This window comes from Salvelinus namaycush, chromosome 4, assembly GCF_016432855.1.
Source record: "Salvelinus namaycush isolate Seneca chromosome 4, SaNama_1.0, whole genome shotgun sequence".
Lineage (NCBI taxonomy): Eukaryota > Metazoa > Chordata > Actinopteri > Salmoniformes > Salmonidae > Salvelinus > Salvelinus namaycush.
The window spans coordinates 34,101,548-34,117,154 of NC_052310.1; the positions used below are offsets into that span (position 1 = coordinate 34,101,548).

General features: G+C 41.9%; 1 protein-coding gene across 3 annotated transcripts; it reads right to left on the reverse strand.

Annotated features, from left to right (window-relative positions):
* Positions 1-1,292: 1,292 nt before the first annotated feature.
* On the reverse strand, positions 1,293-14,709 carry LOC120046459 (chondroitin sulfate N-acetylgalactosaminyltransferase 2-like). Of its 3 annotated transcripts, XM_038991714.1 has the most exons (9): positions 14,604-14,709; positions 8,874-8,952; positions 7,993-8,703; positions 7,048-7,264; positions 6,856-6,957; positions 6,446-6,624; positions 6,171-6,265; positions 2,462-2,543; positions 1,293-2,372 (listed from the first exon to the last, which is right to left on the reverse strand). In XM_038991714.1, exons 2-9 carry the CDS (start codon positions 8,902-8,904, stop codon positions 2,080-2,082), a joined length of 1,710 nt encoding a protein of 569 aa, XP_038847642.1. In that variant the 5' UTR covers positions 8,905-8,952; positions 14,604-14,709; the 3' UTR covers positions 1,293-2,079. The 3 variants fall into 3 exon arrangements, with proteins under 3 accessions (XP_038847642.1, XP_038847644.1, XP_038847643.1); XM_038991716.1 differs by having other exon boundaries at positions 7,993-8,952; XM_038991715.1 differs by lacking the exon at positions 8,874-8,952 and having other exon boundaries at positions 14,604-14,676.
* Positions 14,710-15,607: the final 898 nt, after the last annotated feature.

Genomic DNA, 15,607 nt, shown 5'->3' on the forward strand with positions numbered 1-15,607 from the left:
TTGCTTCCTAAGTGGACAGTTTGATTTCACAGAAGTGTGATTGACTTGGAGTTACATTGTGTTTAAGTGTTCCCTTTATTTTTTTGAGCAGTGTATAAAAGCCTAAGCTACCATTTTATATTTTTTTTACACTGGAATGGGTAGTTCATGTTATTTTCTTTTTATTAATAAAGATTAGACCATTTCAAAACATACAAGTATGGCAATATGAATGGCTGCAAACATCTTCATAACTGTATCAATAGCCTCAGGAGGAATATTTAGTATGCTACATTACCAAAAGTATGTGGACACCTGCTCGTCAAACATCTCATTCCAAAGTCATGGACAGTAATATGGAGTTGGCCCCCCCCCTTCGCTGCTATAACAGCCACCACTCTTCTGGCAAGGCTTTCCACTAGATGTTGGTACATTGCTGCAGGGACTTTCTTCCATTCAGCCACGAGCATTGTCATGCTAAAACAGGAAAGGGCCTTCCCCAAACTGTTGCCACAAAGTTGGAAGCACAGAATCGTCTAGAATGTAATTGTATGTTGTAGCGTTAAGATTTCCCTTCATTGGAACTAAGGGGCCTAGCCCACACCAATGAAATACAGCACCAGACCTCTATTCCTCCACCAAACTTTACAGTTGGTACTATGCAACGGGGCAGGTAGCGTTCTCCTGGCATCCAACAAACCCAGTTTTGTCTACTCCAGAGTCCAATGGTGACAAGCTTTACATCACTCCAGCCGACGCTTGGCATTGCGAATGGTGATCTTAGGCTTGTGTGTGGCTGCTCGGCCATGGAAACCCATTTCATAAAGCTCCCGACGAACAGTTCTTGTGCTGACGTTGCTTCCAAAGGCAGTTTGGAACTCGGTAGAGTGGATTTCTTTTTTACATGCTTCAGCACTCGGCGGTCCCGTTCTGTGAGTTTGTGTGGCCTACCACTTTGCGGCTGAGCCGTTGTTGATCCTAGACGTTGCCACTTCACAATAACATCACTTACAGTTGACCGGGGCAGCTCTAGCAGGGTAGAAATTTGACGAACTGACTCGCTGGAAAGGTGGCATCCTATGACGGTGCTATTTTGAAAGTCACTGAGCTCTTCATTAAGGCCCTTCTACTGTCTGTGGAGATTGCATGGCTGTGTGCTCGATTTTATACACCTGTCAGCAATGGGTGTGCCTGAAATAGCCAAATCCACTAATTTGAAGGGGTGTCCACTTACACTATATATATAAAAGTATCTTTAATATCCTCATCTCCAGTTAATAGGCACATATTCAGACAAGTATGACATCCCTGGCTGCAAAAAAATTATTATTTATACATTATTCCATTCAAGATTTAACTGGCAGAGTGGCTGCAAGGCTCAATTTAATGAAATAATACTGTGAATCATCCTCAGAGAATAAATCAAGAAATGTCAGAAGAATGACACTTGTGCAAATTATGAATGTGCTGCATGCTTTTTGCAAAGCTTTGTTTCAATTGCTTCTTCAATCCAGTCCGATCTGTAGAATTTGGTACATTTCCAAATAAACGCTGATAGGATAAACCTTCTTCAATGCTGATAAACACTGCCTCTGACTGATGGTTCCTTTGAACAAATCATATTCTAACATAAAAAGGTCCCTTTTTTTAATCACTGTACAACTTTAAACCAAGCTTAACATTACACAAATTAAACAATATGGCTATAGAGAGAACAGGTTACAGTAGCGATAAAAAAAAAATAACACGTCCATTGATTGCTTGACCTCACATGCAAGAACATTGCCTTGACTTGCTAATGATAGGTTATGCAAGTTTCCCCAGCTTCAAAGATGTACCATTAGCCTTTTTGTGTTGTTGACACAGGTAGTGCCATTCTCAGTCTCTTGAAATGTTTAAGTTGACACTTCACATTTACTAACATCCATAGGTGTCTAGCTGAGCTGTGAAATGTAACAGGATTTTGTGTAAACTGGTCTTCTATATAGTGCATTTTAATCATGTTAGTAACGACATGAGTGTACCTCAGCTCTTGTATTATTTTTTTTGCGAGGAGTTCTGATTTAGAGTACCCAAGATGGCCACCTAACGAAAAGGCATTCAGTTTTCAGTATTGCTCTGGGTCTTGTAGGCCTGCTTGCGGAGGTGATTCTCAATCTCCTCGCGGAACACCAGCATGCCCAGGTGGGAATGGGACGCCTCGTTCATGGCTTTGGACTGGATGCACATGCGATACTGTTCTGGGGTCAGCTCGTCTGCACACTGCTTCTCGTGCCACAGGTGGAAGAGGCCGGATACCGGCGTACGCATCACAATCAGGTCGCTCCGCAGGTACTTCCTGTACAAGTGGACATCTTCCACACCCCAACCTTTCACTTCCAGGTCAAAACCTCCTAGAAAATACAATTGAGGGGTAGAATATAACACAGTAAAAATATGTAACAAGCACGCATAACAATACTTATCAGTCAACACTGCTTACCTATATTGAGGAAGTCCGAGCGGTACTGACATGTCATTCCAAAGCCAAAATCTCTCCAGAATCCAGCATCTTTCTTGTGAATCTATACGGAAAGCACACTTGTCATTGGCGAGTTGACTAATGTCAACATTAAGTAACAATTAAATTTAAAAAATATAGACAGTACCAGTCAAAAGTTTGCACACACCTACTCATTCCAGAGTTTTTCTTTATTTGTACTATTTTATACATTGTAAAATACTAGTGAAGACATCAAAACTATGAAATAACACATATGGAATCATGTAGTAACTAAAAGTGTTAAACAAATGACAGCTTTGCATACTCTTGGCATTCTCTCAACCAGCTTCATGAGGTAGTCACCTGGAATGCTTTTCCAACCGTTTTAAAGGAGTTTCCACATATGCTGAACACTTGTTGGCTGGTTTTCCTTCACTCTGTGGTCCAACTCATCCCAATCCATCTCAATTGGGTTGAGGTCGGGTGACTGTGGAGGCCAGGTCATCTGATGCAGCACTCCATCATTCTCCTTCTTGCTCAAATAGCCCTTACACAGCTTGGAGGTGTGTTTTGGGTCATTGTCCTGTTGAAACACAAATGCTAGTTCCACTAAGCGCAAATCAGATGGGATGGCGTATCGCTGCAAAATGCTGTGGTAGCCATGCTGGTTAAGTGTGCTTTGAATTCTAAATAAATCACAGACAGTGTCACCAGCAAAGCACTCCCACACAATCACACCACCTCCTCCATGCATCACGTTGGGAACTACACATGCAGAGATCATCCGTTCACCTACTCTGTGTCTCACAAAGACACGGCGGTTGGAACCAAAAATCTAAAATTTGGACTCATCACACCAAAGTACAGATATCCACCGGTCTAATGTCCATTGGTTGTGGTTCTTGGCCCAAGCAAGTATCTTCTTATTGGTGTCCTTTAGTAGTGGTTTCTTTGCAGCAAAATCGACCATGAAGGCCTGATACAAAGTCTCCTGTGAACAGTTGATGTTGAGATGTGTCTGTTACTTGAACTCTGTGAAGCATTTATTTGGGCTGCAATCTGAGGTGCAGTTAATTTCAGATTTCGGAGGCTGGTAACTCTAATGAATTTATCCTCTACTGCAGAGGTAACTCTGGGTCTTCCTTTCCTGTGGCGTTCCTCATGAGAGCCAGTTTCATCATAGCGCTTGGTGGTTTTTGCGACTGCACTTGAAGAAACTTTCAAAGTTCTTGAAATTTTCCGGATTGAATGATCTTCATGTCTTAGAGTAATTATGGACTGTTTCTCTTCGCTTATTTGAGCTGTTCTTGCCATAATATGGACGGCCTTTTACCAAATAGGGCTACTTCTGTATACCACCTGTATATCACAACACAACTGATTGTCTCAAACGCATTAAGGAAAGAAATTCCACAAACAAACTTTTAACAAGGTACACCCGTTAATTGAAAAACATTCCAGGTGACTACCTCATGAATCTGGTTGAGAGAATTCAAACCGTGTGCAAAGCTGTCATCAAGGCAAAGGGTGGCTACTTTGAAGATACTCATAAAATATGTTTTGATTTGTTTACACTTTTTTGGTTACTACATGATTCCATATGTGTTATTTAATAGTTTTGATGTCTTCACTATTATTCCACAATGTAGAAAATAGTAAAAATAAGTAGGTGTGTCCAAACTTTTGACTGGTATTGTGTGTGTGTAAGTTTGGGGCCACTTAGAAATGTCTTTGTTTTGAAAGAAAAGCACATTCTGTCCATTGAAATAACATAAAATTGATCAGAAATACAGTGTAGACATTGCTAATGTTGTAAATTACTTTTGTAGCTGGAAACAGCTGATTTTTTATGGAATATCTACATAGGCGTACAGAGGCCCATTATCAGCAACCATCACTCCTGTGTTCCAATGGCACGTTGTGTTAGCTAATCCAAGTTTATCATTTTAAAAGGCTAATTGATCATTAGAAAACCCTTTTGCAATTATGTTAGCACAGCTGAAAACTGTTGTCCTGATTAAAGAAGCAATAAAACTGTCCTTTAGACTAGTTGAGTATCTGGAGCATAAGCATTTGTGCGTTCGATTACAGGCTCAAAATGGTTAGAAACAAAGATTTTCTTCTGAAAGTCTATTCTTGTTCTGAGAAATGAATGCTATTCCATGTGAAAACTTCCAACTTCAACTGTATATATAGTGGCTTGCGAAAGTATTCACCCCCTCTTGGCATTCTTCCTATTTTGTTGCCTTACAACTTGGAATTCAAATGGATTCTTTGGGGGTTTGTATCATTTGATTTACACAACATGTCTACCACTTTGAAGATGCAAAATATTTTTTTTACTGTGAAACAAACAAGAAATAAGACCCCCAAAAAAGCCAATAGCCCCCCCAAAAGCCAATACTTTGCAGAGCCACCTTTTGCAGCAATTACAGCTGCAAGTCTCTTGGGGTATGTCTCTCTATAAGCTTGGCACATCTAGCCACTGGGATTTTTGCCCACTCTGCTGGAAGCAATTTCCAAACGCCTGAGGGTACCACGTTCGTCTGTACAAACAATAGTGCACAAGTATAAACACCATGGGACCACGCAGCCGTCACACCGCTCAGAAAGGAGACGCGTTCTGTCTCCTAGAGATGAACATACTTTGGTGCGAAAAGTGCAAATCAATCCCAGAACAACAGCAAAGGACCTTGTTAAAATGCTGGACGAAACAGGTACAAAAGTATCTATATCCACAGTAAAACTAGTCCTATATCGACATAACCTGAAAGGCCGCTCAGCAAGGAAGAAGCCACTGCTCCAAAACGGCCATAAAAAAGCCAGACTACGGTTTGCAACTGCACATGGGGACAAAGATCGTACTTTTTGGAGAAATGTCCTCTGGTCTGATGAAACAAAAATAGAACTGTTTGGCCATAATGACCATCGTTATGTTTGGAGCAAAAAGGGGGAGGCTTGCAAGCCGAAGAACACCATCCCAACTGTGAAGCACGGGGTGGTAGCATCATGTTGTGGGGGTGCTTTGCTGCAGGAGGGACTGGTGCACTTCACAAAATAGATGGCATCATGAGGTAGGGAAATGATGTGGATATATTAAAGCAACAGCTCAAGACATCAATCAGGAAGTTAAAGCTTGGTCGCAAATGGGTCTTCCAAATGGACAATGACCCCAAGCATACTTCCAAAGTTGTGGCAAAATGGCTTAAGGACAACAAAATCAAGTTATTGGAGAGGCCATCACTAAGCCCTGACCTCAATCCTATAGACAATTTGAGGGAAGAACTGAAAAAGCGTGTGCGAGCAAGGAGGCCAACTAACCTGACTCAATTACATCAGCTCTGTCAGGAGGAATGGGCCAAAATTCACCCAATTTATTGTGGGAGGCTTGTGGAAGGCTACCCGACACATTTGACCCAAGTTAAACAATTTAAAGGCAATGCTACCAAATACTAATTGAGTGTATGTAAACTTCTGACCCACTGGGAATGTGATGAAAGAAATAAAGGCGGAAATAAATCATTCTCTCTATTATTATTCTGACATTTCACATTCTTAAAATAAAGTGGTGATCCTAACTGACCACTCAGATTAAATGTCAGGAATTGAGAAAAACTGAGTTTAAATGTATTTGGCTAAGGTGTATGTAAACTTCAGACTTCAACTGTACATACATACACTTTTTTCATGTATTTTTTCAGGTACTTACAAGTTGACTTTCAATGGGGGGAGCCAGCTCCAGATTTCCATAGACTATGGCAGGATTATACAAACTGAAAACCACCGGATAAAAGACTCTCTTGTCTACAAGAAGAAAACACAAAAAGGGATGAGTTTTACATATAGTATATTTTGGTACAAATTACATCCAAAATGCCCATAGTACACGTTTAGAAAAGAGTCAAACCACCTGCATTAAGTACTCATAATTAGAAATTAGGAAACATGAATGTGTAGGCTAATGTTTTGGTAGAAGGCACCTACTTGGAGCGGTGTGAAGACGGCAGGTGTTGAGATAGTCCAGTGTGAAGTAGATATCCACATCACAGAAGAACATCAATACGTCACCCTTCTTCCAGGTATGGGCACCGATGTCCAGACCCCTGCCTCTGGAAAACTCCTCGTCCACTGGGATAAGTGTGTAGTTGGAAAAGCTTGCCTCCCTAAAAACCAACAATGCCATTTAAATAGAGGTGTGGTTTGCACCCGAAACCCCCTTTTCTATAGAGCAAGGGGTAACATCAGTCAGTCACACTCAACCAAGCAACTCAAAACATTGGGTAGATTCCTTCCTTTAGATGTCTTGACTAGAAAATAACATAACATATGGACAAGTGAGAAATGTACAGCAGTAAAATCACAATTCCTTTCTTTCATATTAAAAGATAACAAACCTGGACATTTTTTCCAAATAAGACTTCACCTCTTGTAAGCCCTCTTGTCCAAAGTAGACCACCGTAAGATGCACTCGCCTATCGTGTTCTATGCAAACTTCCCTGCAAAAAAAAAAAACTGTTGCCACAATCTTCACAAATACTAGGCGTAGGCTGCATATTGCCCATTTCACGTGACTCACCACCACTAACCTGAAGTTGTGTAGGAAATGTGAGAATGCCTCTGTTCTGCCTGCCAACGGCACAATGATATTGATGATGATTCCAGTTGTTTCTACGGACGTGCTTCTGACTTTCATTAAAGGACCAAAAGGACGGAAAAGAGTGACATGGCGGAAGTTGTCAGAGTCCTCTTTTGCAAAGAAGAGCTCGTAGAGTGTGCCCTTGTCCCGTTCTGTTCTGTACAGCCCTGCCCACATAAAGGGGAAACATCAGTTTTGTCAAACATAGGGAACAAATATTGTTCAACTTTACTGGCTAGATTACATTTTTGCTGGCATGAAACAAGCAGATAGTAATCTGCATCAGGGGTTCCCATGCTGGCCCTCAGCCACTCCACATACACTGAGTGTACAAAACACTAGGAACACCTTCCTAATTTTGAGTTGCATCCCCCTTTGCCCTCAGAACAGCCTCAATCCATTGGGGGCATGGACACTACAAGGTGTCAAAAGCGTTCCATAGGGAAGCTGGCCCATGTTGACTCCAATGCTTCCCACAGTTGCTTCCCACAGCGTGAAGTTGGCTGGATGTCCTTTGGTTGGTGGATCATTCTTGATACACACGGGAAACTGTTGAGCTTGAAAATTCCAGCAGCGTTGCAGTTCTTGACACTCAAACTGGTGCGCCTGGCACCTACTACCATACCTTGTTCAAAGGCACTTACATTTTTTGTCCCCTGGATTCACCTGGTCAGTCTATCATAGAAAGAGCAGGTGTTCCTAATGTTTTGTACACAGCACTAGCTGTAGTGGCAGCACTAGCACATCTGATTTAATTGGTCAATTTATCATCAGGCCCATAATTAAATCAGCCATGCTGGTAGTGGAATAAATAATATGTGGAGTGGCTGGGGGGGCCCCCCGAGGATCAGGTTGAGAACCACTGTTATACATTTCCCCAGTATAGCGCTCTTACCCTCAGTAAAGTGGCTCTCGGTGTAGGTCTGCCTCTGCATGGGCACATCATCCTCCTGGCCATCCTCCTCGTCTGGGTTGTTTATGACGTCCAGGGCTGCCTCAATGACCTCCACCAGCTCATCCCTGCGGTCCTTCCGCACAGGCTTCTCCTCTGGGTGCCTGGTCAGCCCCATCTCCAGCTGATACACCTTACTAGAGGTGAAGCTCTCGAAGGGGACCAGGGCGTACTCGCTGGGCAGCCGTGCTCCCGTGTTCACCTCGGCTTTGTCGATCTGGGAGTGGAGGAATTCGAGAAGATCCCCAGGCTCCTGGTCCTTGGTTTCAACCAGCCCCTGGACCCCAGGACCTTCCTTTCTGTCCTGCAGGACCTTGAGTTTCTCACTCATCTCCTGGAGCTCTTGCTTGAGTTGGGCGATCTGCCGCTTGAGGCTGGCGGCGCGGCTTACGTGCCGCTCCTCCTGCTCTTGCAGCAGTGCCTGGTAGTACTCCTTTCCATGGGACTCCCCTCCCAGGCCAGGCAGGACCAGGCTAACATCAGCTGGGGGAGTGCACTCCAGCAGGTAAGCAAAGAGGAGGAGGACCAGCAACAGGAAGAGCCCCAGGAGCATCCAGCGCATCCGGCCCTGCAGCGGCAAGCTTCGCCTGGGCATCACACTCGCATGCGGTCTATGGGCGACAAGTCTGCATTCCCCTTCAACGTCAGGGAAATCTACTTTAAGATGTACAGAATTAGGCCCAATTCATATTCTAGGATTGTTAAAAAGTTCCCTTTAATTAACAAGTTATATTAGCAACTCAAGTTGGATGTTTGTTCGAGTGCAGCTATAAAAAGCTATTTTGTTCATTCATGTCACATCATTCAGATAAAGTCAGGAACACCTCGTGTGTCTTGTTTGATGGGGAGTGACATTGTGAGTGGAATCCATTTTCATTCCTCCCATCAGTGTGTATTTGGAACCTTTAGAAGAAAATTCAAATCAGTAATCAATATGCTGACAACAAATTATGTAAGAAAATAAATGCTGGTGCAATAAATGCAATGTTGACCTAGCTATGATTTCAAGAGGAACTTGAATTTCATGATATTTTACTAGGTTATACGAGGTAACTAGAATAGACTTTCCTCTGAACCACTTTCCCTCAATGTGATTTTTATTTAAGACTTGATCTCAGGGCTGTGTCATACAAAGCAGCAATGTCTACTACTATTCTGCTAGCAGGACTAACGATGACCTCACTTTCCTATGGTAACCTTCAAAATAAAAGCCTGCATTTCAAAACATTGCAAGGTGGAAAACTAATTCAAAAGATATTACATTTTAATCAATGACGATTTCTCTTGTGCTCATTAGCAAATGCACACAAAAAAATTGTTTACATGTCTATTTAAGACAACTATCTAAAAATACAGATTGCTATTTATTTTTTTACTTAACTAGGCAAGTCAGTTAAGAACTAATTCTTATTTACAATGACGGCCTACACCGGCCAAACCCGGACGACGCTGGGCCAATTGTGCACCGCCCTATGGGACTTCCAATCACGGCCAGTTGTGATACAGCCTGGATTCGAACCAGGGTGTCTGTAGTGACGCCTCTAGCACTGAGATGCAGTGCCTTAGACCGCTGCGCCACTCGGGAGCACAATTGTAATCGTTAAGGACTGGGGAGTTTTTCCAGGATAAAAAAGAAACGGAATGGAGTTAAGCACCGGTAAAATTGTTGAGGAAAACCTGGTTCAGTCTGCTTTCCACCAGACACTGGGAGATTAATTCACCTTTCAGCAGGACAATAACCTAAAACACAAGGCCAAATCTACACTGGAGTTGTTGTGTGGCCGAGTTACAGTTTTGTCTTAAATCTGCTTGAAAATATATGGCAAGACATGAAAATGGTTGTCTAGCAATGATCAACAACCATCTTGAAGAATTTTGGAAAAGAATAATGGAAAAATGTTGCGCAATTCAGGTGTGGAAAGCTCTTAAGAGACTTACCCAGAAAGACTCAAAGCTGTAATCGCTGCCAAAGTTGATTCTAACATACACTGCTCAAAAAATAAAAGGAACACTAAAATAACACATCCTAGATCTGAATGAATGAACTATTCTTATTAAATACTTTTGTCTTTACATAGTTGAATGTGCTGACAACAAAATCACAAAAATTATCAATGGAAATCAAATTTATCAACCCATGGAGGTCTGGATTTGGAGTCACACTAAAAATTAAAGTGGAAAACCACACTACAGGCTGATCCAACTTTGATGTAATGTCATTAAAACAAGTCAAAATGAGGCTCAGTAGTGTGTGTGGCCTCCACGTGCCTGTATGACCTCCCTACAACGCCTGGGCATGCTCCTGATGAGGTGGCGGATGGTCTCCTGAGGGATCTCCTCCCAGACCTGGACTAAAGCATCCGCCAACTCCTGGACAGTCTGTGGCGCAACGTGGCGTTGGTGGATGGAGCGAGACATGATGTCCCAGATGTGCTCAATTGGATTCAGGTCTGGGGAACGGGCGGGCCAGTCCATAGCATCAATGCCTTCCTCTTGCAGGAACTGCTGACACACTCCAGCCACATGAGGTCTAGCATTGTCTTGCATCAGGAGGAACCCAGGGCCAACCGCACCAGCATATGGTCTCACAAGGGGTCTGAGGATCTCATCTCGGTACCTAATGGCAGTCAGGCTACCTCTGGCGAGCCCATGGAGGGCTGTGCGGCCCCCCAAAGAAATGCCACCCCACACCATGACTGACCCAACGCCAAACCGGTCATGCTGGAGGATGTTGCTGGCAGCAGAACGTTCTCCACGGCGTCTCCAGACTGTCACGTGCTCAGTGTGAACCTGCTTTCATCTGTGAAGAGCACAGGGCGCCAGTGGCGAATTTGCCAATCTTGGTGTTCTCTGGCAAATGCCAAACGTCCTGCACGGTGTTGGGCTGTAAGCACAACCCCCACCTGTGGACGTCGGGCCCTCATACCACCCTCATGGAGTCTGTTTCTGACCGTTTGAGCAGACACATGCACATTTGTGGCCTGCTGGAGGCCATTTTGCAGGGCTCTGGCAGTGCTCCTCCTGCTCCTCCTTGCACAAAGGCGGAGGTAGCGGTCCTGCTGCTGGGTTGTTGCCCTCCTACGGCCTCCTCCACGTCTCCTGATGTACTGGCCTGTCTCCTGGTAGCGCCTCCATGCTCTGGACACTACGCTGACAGACACAGCAAACCTTCTTGCCACAGCTCGCATTGATGTGCCATCCTGGATGAGCTGCACTACCTGAGCCACTTGTGTGGGTTGTAGACTCCGTCTCATGCTACCACTAGAGTGAAAGCACCGCCAGCATTCAAAAGTGACCAAAACATCAGCCAGGAAGCATAGGAACTGAGAAGTGGTCTGTGGTCACCACCTGCAGAACCACTCCTTTATTGGGGGTGTCTTGCTAATTGCCTATAATTTCCACCTGTTGTCTATTCCATTTGCACAACAGCATGTGAAATTTATTGTCAATCAGTGTTGCTTCCTAAGTGGACAGTTTGATTTCACAGAAGTGTGATTGACTTGGAGTTACATTGTGTTGTTTAAGTGTTCCCTTTATTTTTCTGAGCAGTGTATATTGACTCTGGGTTGAATACCTATCTAATCATCATACCTATCTAAGTGTTTTGTTTTTCAGGATTTTGTTTTACAAGTGTTAGAATTTTTCCACTTTGACAGAGTATTTTGTATAGATTGTTGACAGAAAAGTAAAATTAAATCAATTTGTAACAACAAAATGTGGAAAAAGTCAAGGGGTGTGAATACTTTATAGTGTCATTTCATGAGGGCACTAAATAATACAGAGTATTGCTGACCTTTTACTACACTCATTCCATAGGCCACAACACAAATCACTGTATATTAAATACATATTGGCTTATAGTGAAAAATCTATTATTTGTGCCGATGTAAAAGTGGGGTTGGGTACTCAGTAGGGTCTGTACAATCTATATAAGGTGTAATTTCATGAGGCACTGAATAATACGGAGTGTTGCTGGCCTTTTACTACAACCATTTGATAGACAAAGCAAACCACTGTATTTGAACTATATATTGGCTTACATAAAAATTCAAATAAAGATATATTATTTGCGCTGATGTAAAAGTGGTGTTGGGAGTACTTTTTTAGCTTACCCTGTTCACTTCCAGTGTGTAATAAAATGCCTTTCCATGCTACCGACTTCCATGCACACTTGCCTTGGCCTAACTGAGGTGCCAAGTACTGATTATAAGTAGGTGATTAGTTGAGAAGCCAACTGCTTCAAAGACACAATGAAAACAATGATGGGCTGGCATACCCTTTAACAACCTAGATTAACCTAATGGTGATGAGCCAGCTGCATCTTGGCTTTATACATTTAAAATCAGCCCAAGGCCAGCCTTAACATGTGCCAAAAATTGCATCAGGACAATTGCTTGGCCTGACAAATAAATAGTTTGCCTCTAGGGCTTAGGTTCTGGACTGAAAGTCACAGGAATCTGTGTTTTGTTTTTTGGCAATTGTGTGAACATTTTATTTGTCTCCTCATAAAATATGTGCTCACTGAGAAATGCCTAAACTCATGGATCATACAGCCCATGTCTCCCAATTGTCATTTGTGAGAAAACACAAGTTATTATTACTTTGCCTTTGTCTTATTAGAAGTCCTGTCTTATTTTAAGCAACAATCATAAGTAGAAACACTTGTTTCAGTAAAAAGCTGAGGGATGGTGCTGGAGAAATGTACCACTCTCAAATTCATAGACAGAGCTATGGATGCAATGACTGACCATCCATGATATCAAAGTTAGTTTTAACCATGTTTTGCGGCTACAGTTGAAGTCGGAAGTTTACATACACCTTAGCCAAATACTTAAAATATTTGAGTATAAATGTATCTCACATTGTTCTGGTAATTCTCACATAGAAACTTCATCGGGAGGAAGGATGTTTGACATGCTTTTTACATTTCTATCTCAATTTTTGAGAAGATGAAAGTGGACATTTTAGGCTCTTTTTAGACCTAAACGCACCTCCTGTAAGACCCTATCTGTGAACTGTGTAAGATTTAGATTCATGGAATAAGTCCAAACAGTTTGTGATATCAGGTAATTCACTTGGAGAAGGTCTCACCACACCCAATGATGGTGAGGAATAAAGTTTGGTGTGACAGGAACTACCAAAGCAATTAACATACAAATAGAACATGCTAATGATCAGAATTGTTCTTCAGGTTAGGGCATAGATCAAACAGGTAGACCTAATGCTGGACCCTGAGTTAGGAACATGGCTACACTGCAGCCAAAGATTTCGATAACTAACCCAAGATAGACCACAGCCTGTCTTTTCCAATGGGAACAAGTGAGTCATAGTGGACAGAACAAGGAATGAGGTGGGCAGAGCCAAGCACGAGCCAGCGAGATCCTACTGGCCCGTTCTAACCGACATTTACATATTTCCGTTAGGGATTGCCTACTCTGAAGTGCACTTGTGCAATAACTCAATTCGCCTTTGCGCTCCTTCTGAACAATGAAAAAATAAAATACTTTGGCAAAGAGTAAAGTCTACAAACTTTGTCCACTCCGTACGTAACATATTCTAGTTTTGGGAAAAGAGAACTTTATTGAGATCAAATGTTTCATTGATGAAAATTTGTATAATGTTGGCCACTGGGCTTCCTCTCACTACCGTATATGGTAGTGAGTGGAAACCCGACGCTTCACCTTTATACATCCGGGGAAATATCTGTCTCATTGTTCTATCTGTTCTGCTGTAGCAGCACTCCGTATTATTCAGTGCCCCATGAAATGACATCATATATAGACTCTACAGACCCTACTGAGTACTCTCAACCCACATTTACATCGGCACGAATAATAGTTTTTTCACTATAAGCCAATATGTATTTCTTATACAGTGAATTGCAGTGAATGGAGTGGGTGGAGTAATGAGTCACCAGCACTCTGTATTAAACCCGTTGTCCAGCACAATAGACCAATTTAAGTTTCGTAGACTATTGAGTAATTCCAATGACATATATTTGTATTTTATTAAAAGTGTATTTACATATAGCCTACTACACAATAGCTTTCAACATATCAGTATTGGTGTAAACTTTCTAAAGAAATGTTGATATGAATATTACAATATTAAAAGTACGTCAAATTATCCATTTCTTTTTTCAAAGGTGGTTGCAATGCTATGAAAAACAGTTGTACCGCACTGGAGTGCCAAAAAAGATCTACATTCCCAAAGGATGTCTTTGTAGTGGGCCTATTATTTTGAAAGATAATTCCGCGATCCTGCTGCCAGGAAAACGGTAATGCAATGTCTGCTTATGTAACTGCTACCTCTAGGAAAATAGCTAGCTAACAAGCTACAACGTTAGCCGAGCCTATATGAGCTTGTGGCTAGATAGATAACAACCAAACTACAAAGGGAACCAGAGTTGGCTAGCTGGGAAGCTAGCTAACACCTAGATACGTGTAAACAACGGCTTGATTTGAGCTGGTACAGTGTTGTTTAGCTAGTTAGCTAGCTATATAACAACAAATATTTGCGTCGAACAGTAAATAATATTTTTAGCAAATACTTACCCATATAGTCAGACCTCCTTTCAAGGATTAAAACGCAGTAACATCAAAAGGGATGCTAAACAACGCCACAGAGGAAAGTGGACTGATCGAAAAACTATACTTCCGGGCGGCCAAGGCGTTTTTGTAGCTACTTCTAAATAAAAGTTCATACATTTGCAGATAGCAATAGGCGAAATCTTTATAAAATTCAATGAAGTTTTAAACACAAGTGAAAGACGTATGACACAGCCAGCAATGAACAAAAGACAACTCAAGTTAATCAATCAATTATTAAAGTTAATTAAAAGTATAATAAATGCAAGTGCATTTAAAGGGGCGGCAGGTAGCCTAGTGGTTAGAGAGTTGGGCCAGTACCCTGAACAAACCCACCAGGCCATCATTGTAAATAATAATCTGTTCTTAACTGGCTTGCCTAGTTAAATAAAGGATAAATACAACTCAAATTGTGCCTTATTTCCCATCCAGGCTGCTTTTAACATCTGAAAATACATCTGACAAACTTTGATTTGAGTGATAACTTAAGAATAAATAAGGAAACGTATTTTTCACTCAGTTGGCAGTGGCACATGATGCCTTTATGTACAGTTGAAGTTGGAAGTTTACATACACTCGTTTTTCAACCACTACACACATTTCTTGTTAACAAACTATAGTTTAGTTTTTGAAAGTTGGTTAGGACATCTACTTTGTGCATGACACAAGTAATTTTTTCAACAATTGTTTACAGACAGATTATTTTATTTATAATTCACTGTTTCACAATTCCAGTGGGTCAGAAGTTTCAATACACTAAGTTGACTGTGCCTTTAAACAGGTTGGAAAATTCCAGAAAATTATGTCATGGCTTTAGAAGCTTCTGATAAATGATGTCAATTAGCCTGAGTCAATTAGAGGTATACCTGTGGATGTATTTCAAGGCCTACCTTCAAACTCAGTGCCTCTTTGCTTGATATTATGGGAAAATCAAAAGAAATCAGCCAAGACCTCAAAAAAATTGTAAACCT

What these genes read in the sequence shown, in the direction of transcription:
- LOC120046459 (XM_038991714.1), bottom strand. Translation starts at nt 8,904, where the DNA reads ATGTCACTCCCCATCAAACAAGACACACGAG. An exon ending in CATCAAACAAGACACACGAG is followed by an intron (nt 8,704 to 8,873) that starts GTGTTCCTGACT and finishes ATCTTAAAGTAG; the next exon opens with ATTTCCCTGACGTTGAAGGG. An exon ending in CATTTCCTACACAACTTCAG is followed by an intron (nt 6,958 to 7,047) that starts GTTAGTGGTGGT and finishes TTTTTTTTGCAG; the next exon opens with GGAAGTTTGCATAGAACACG.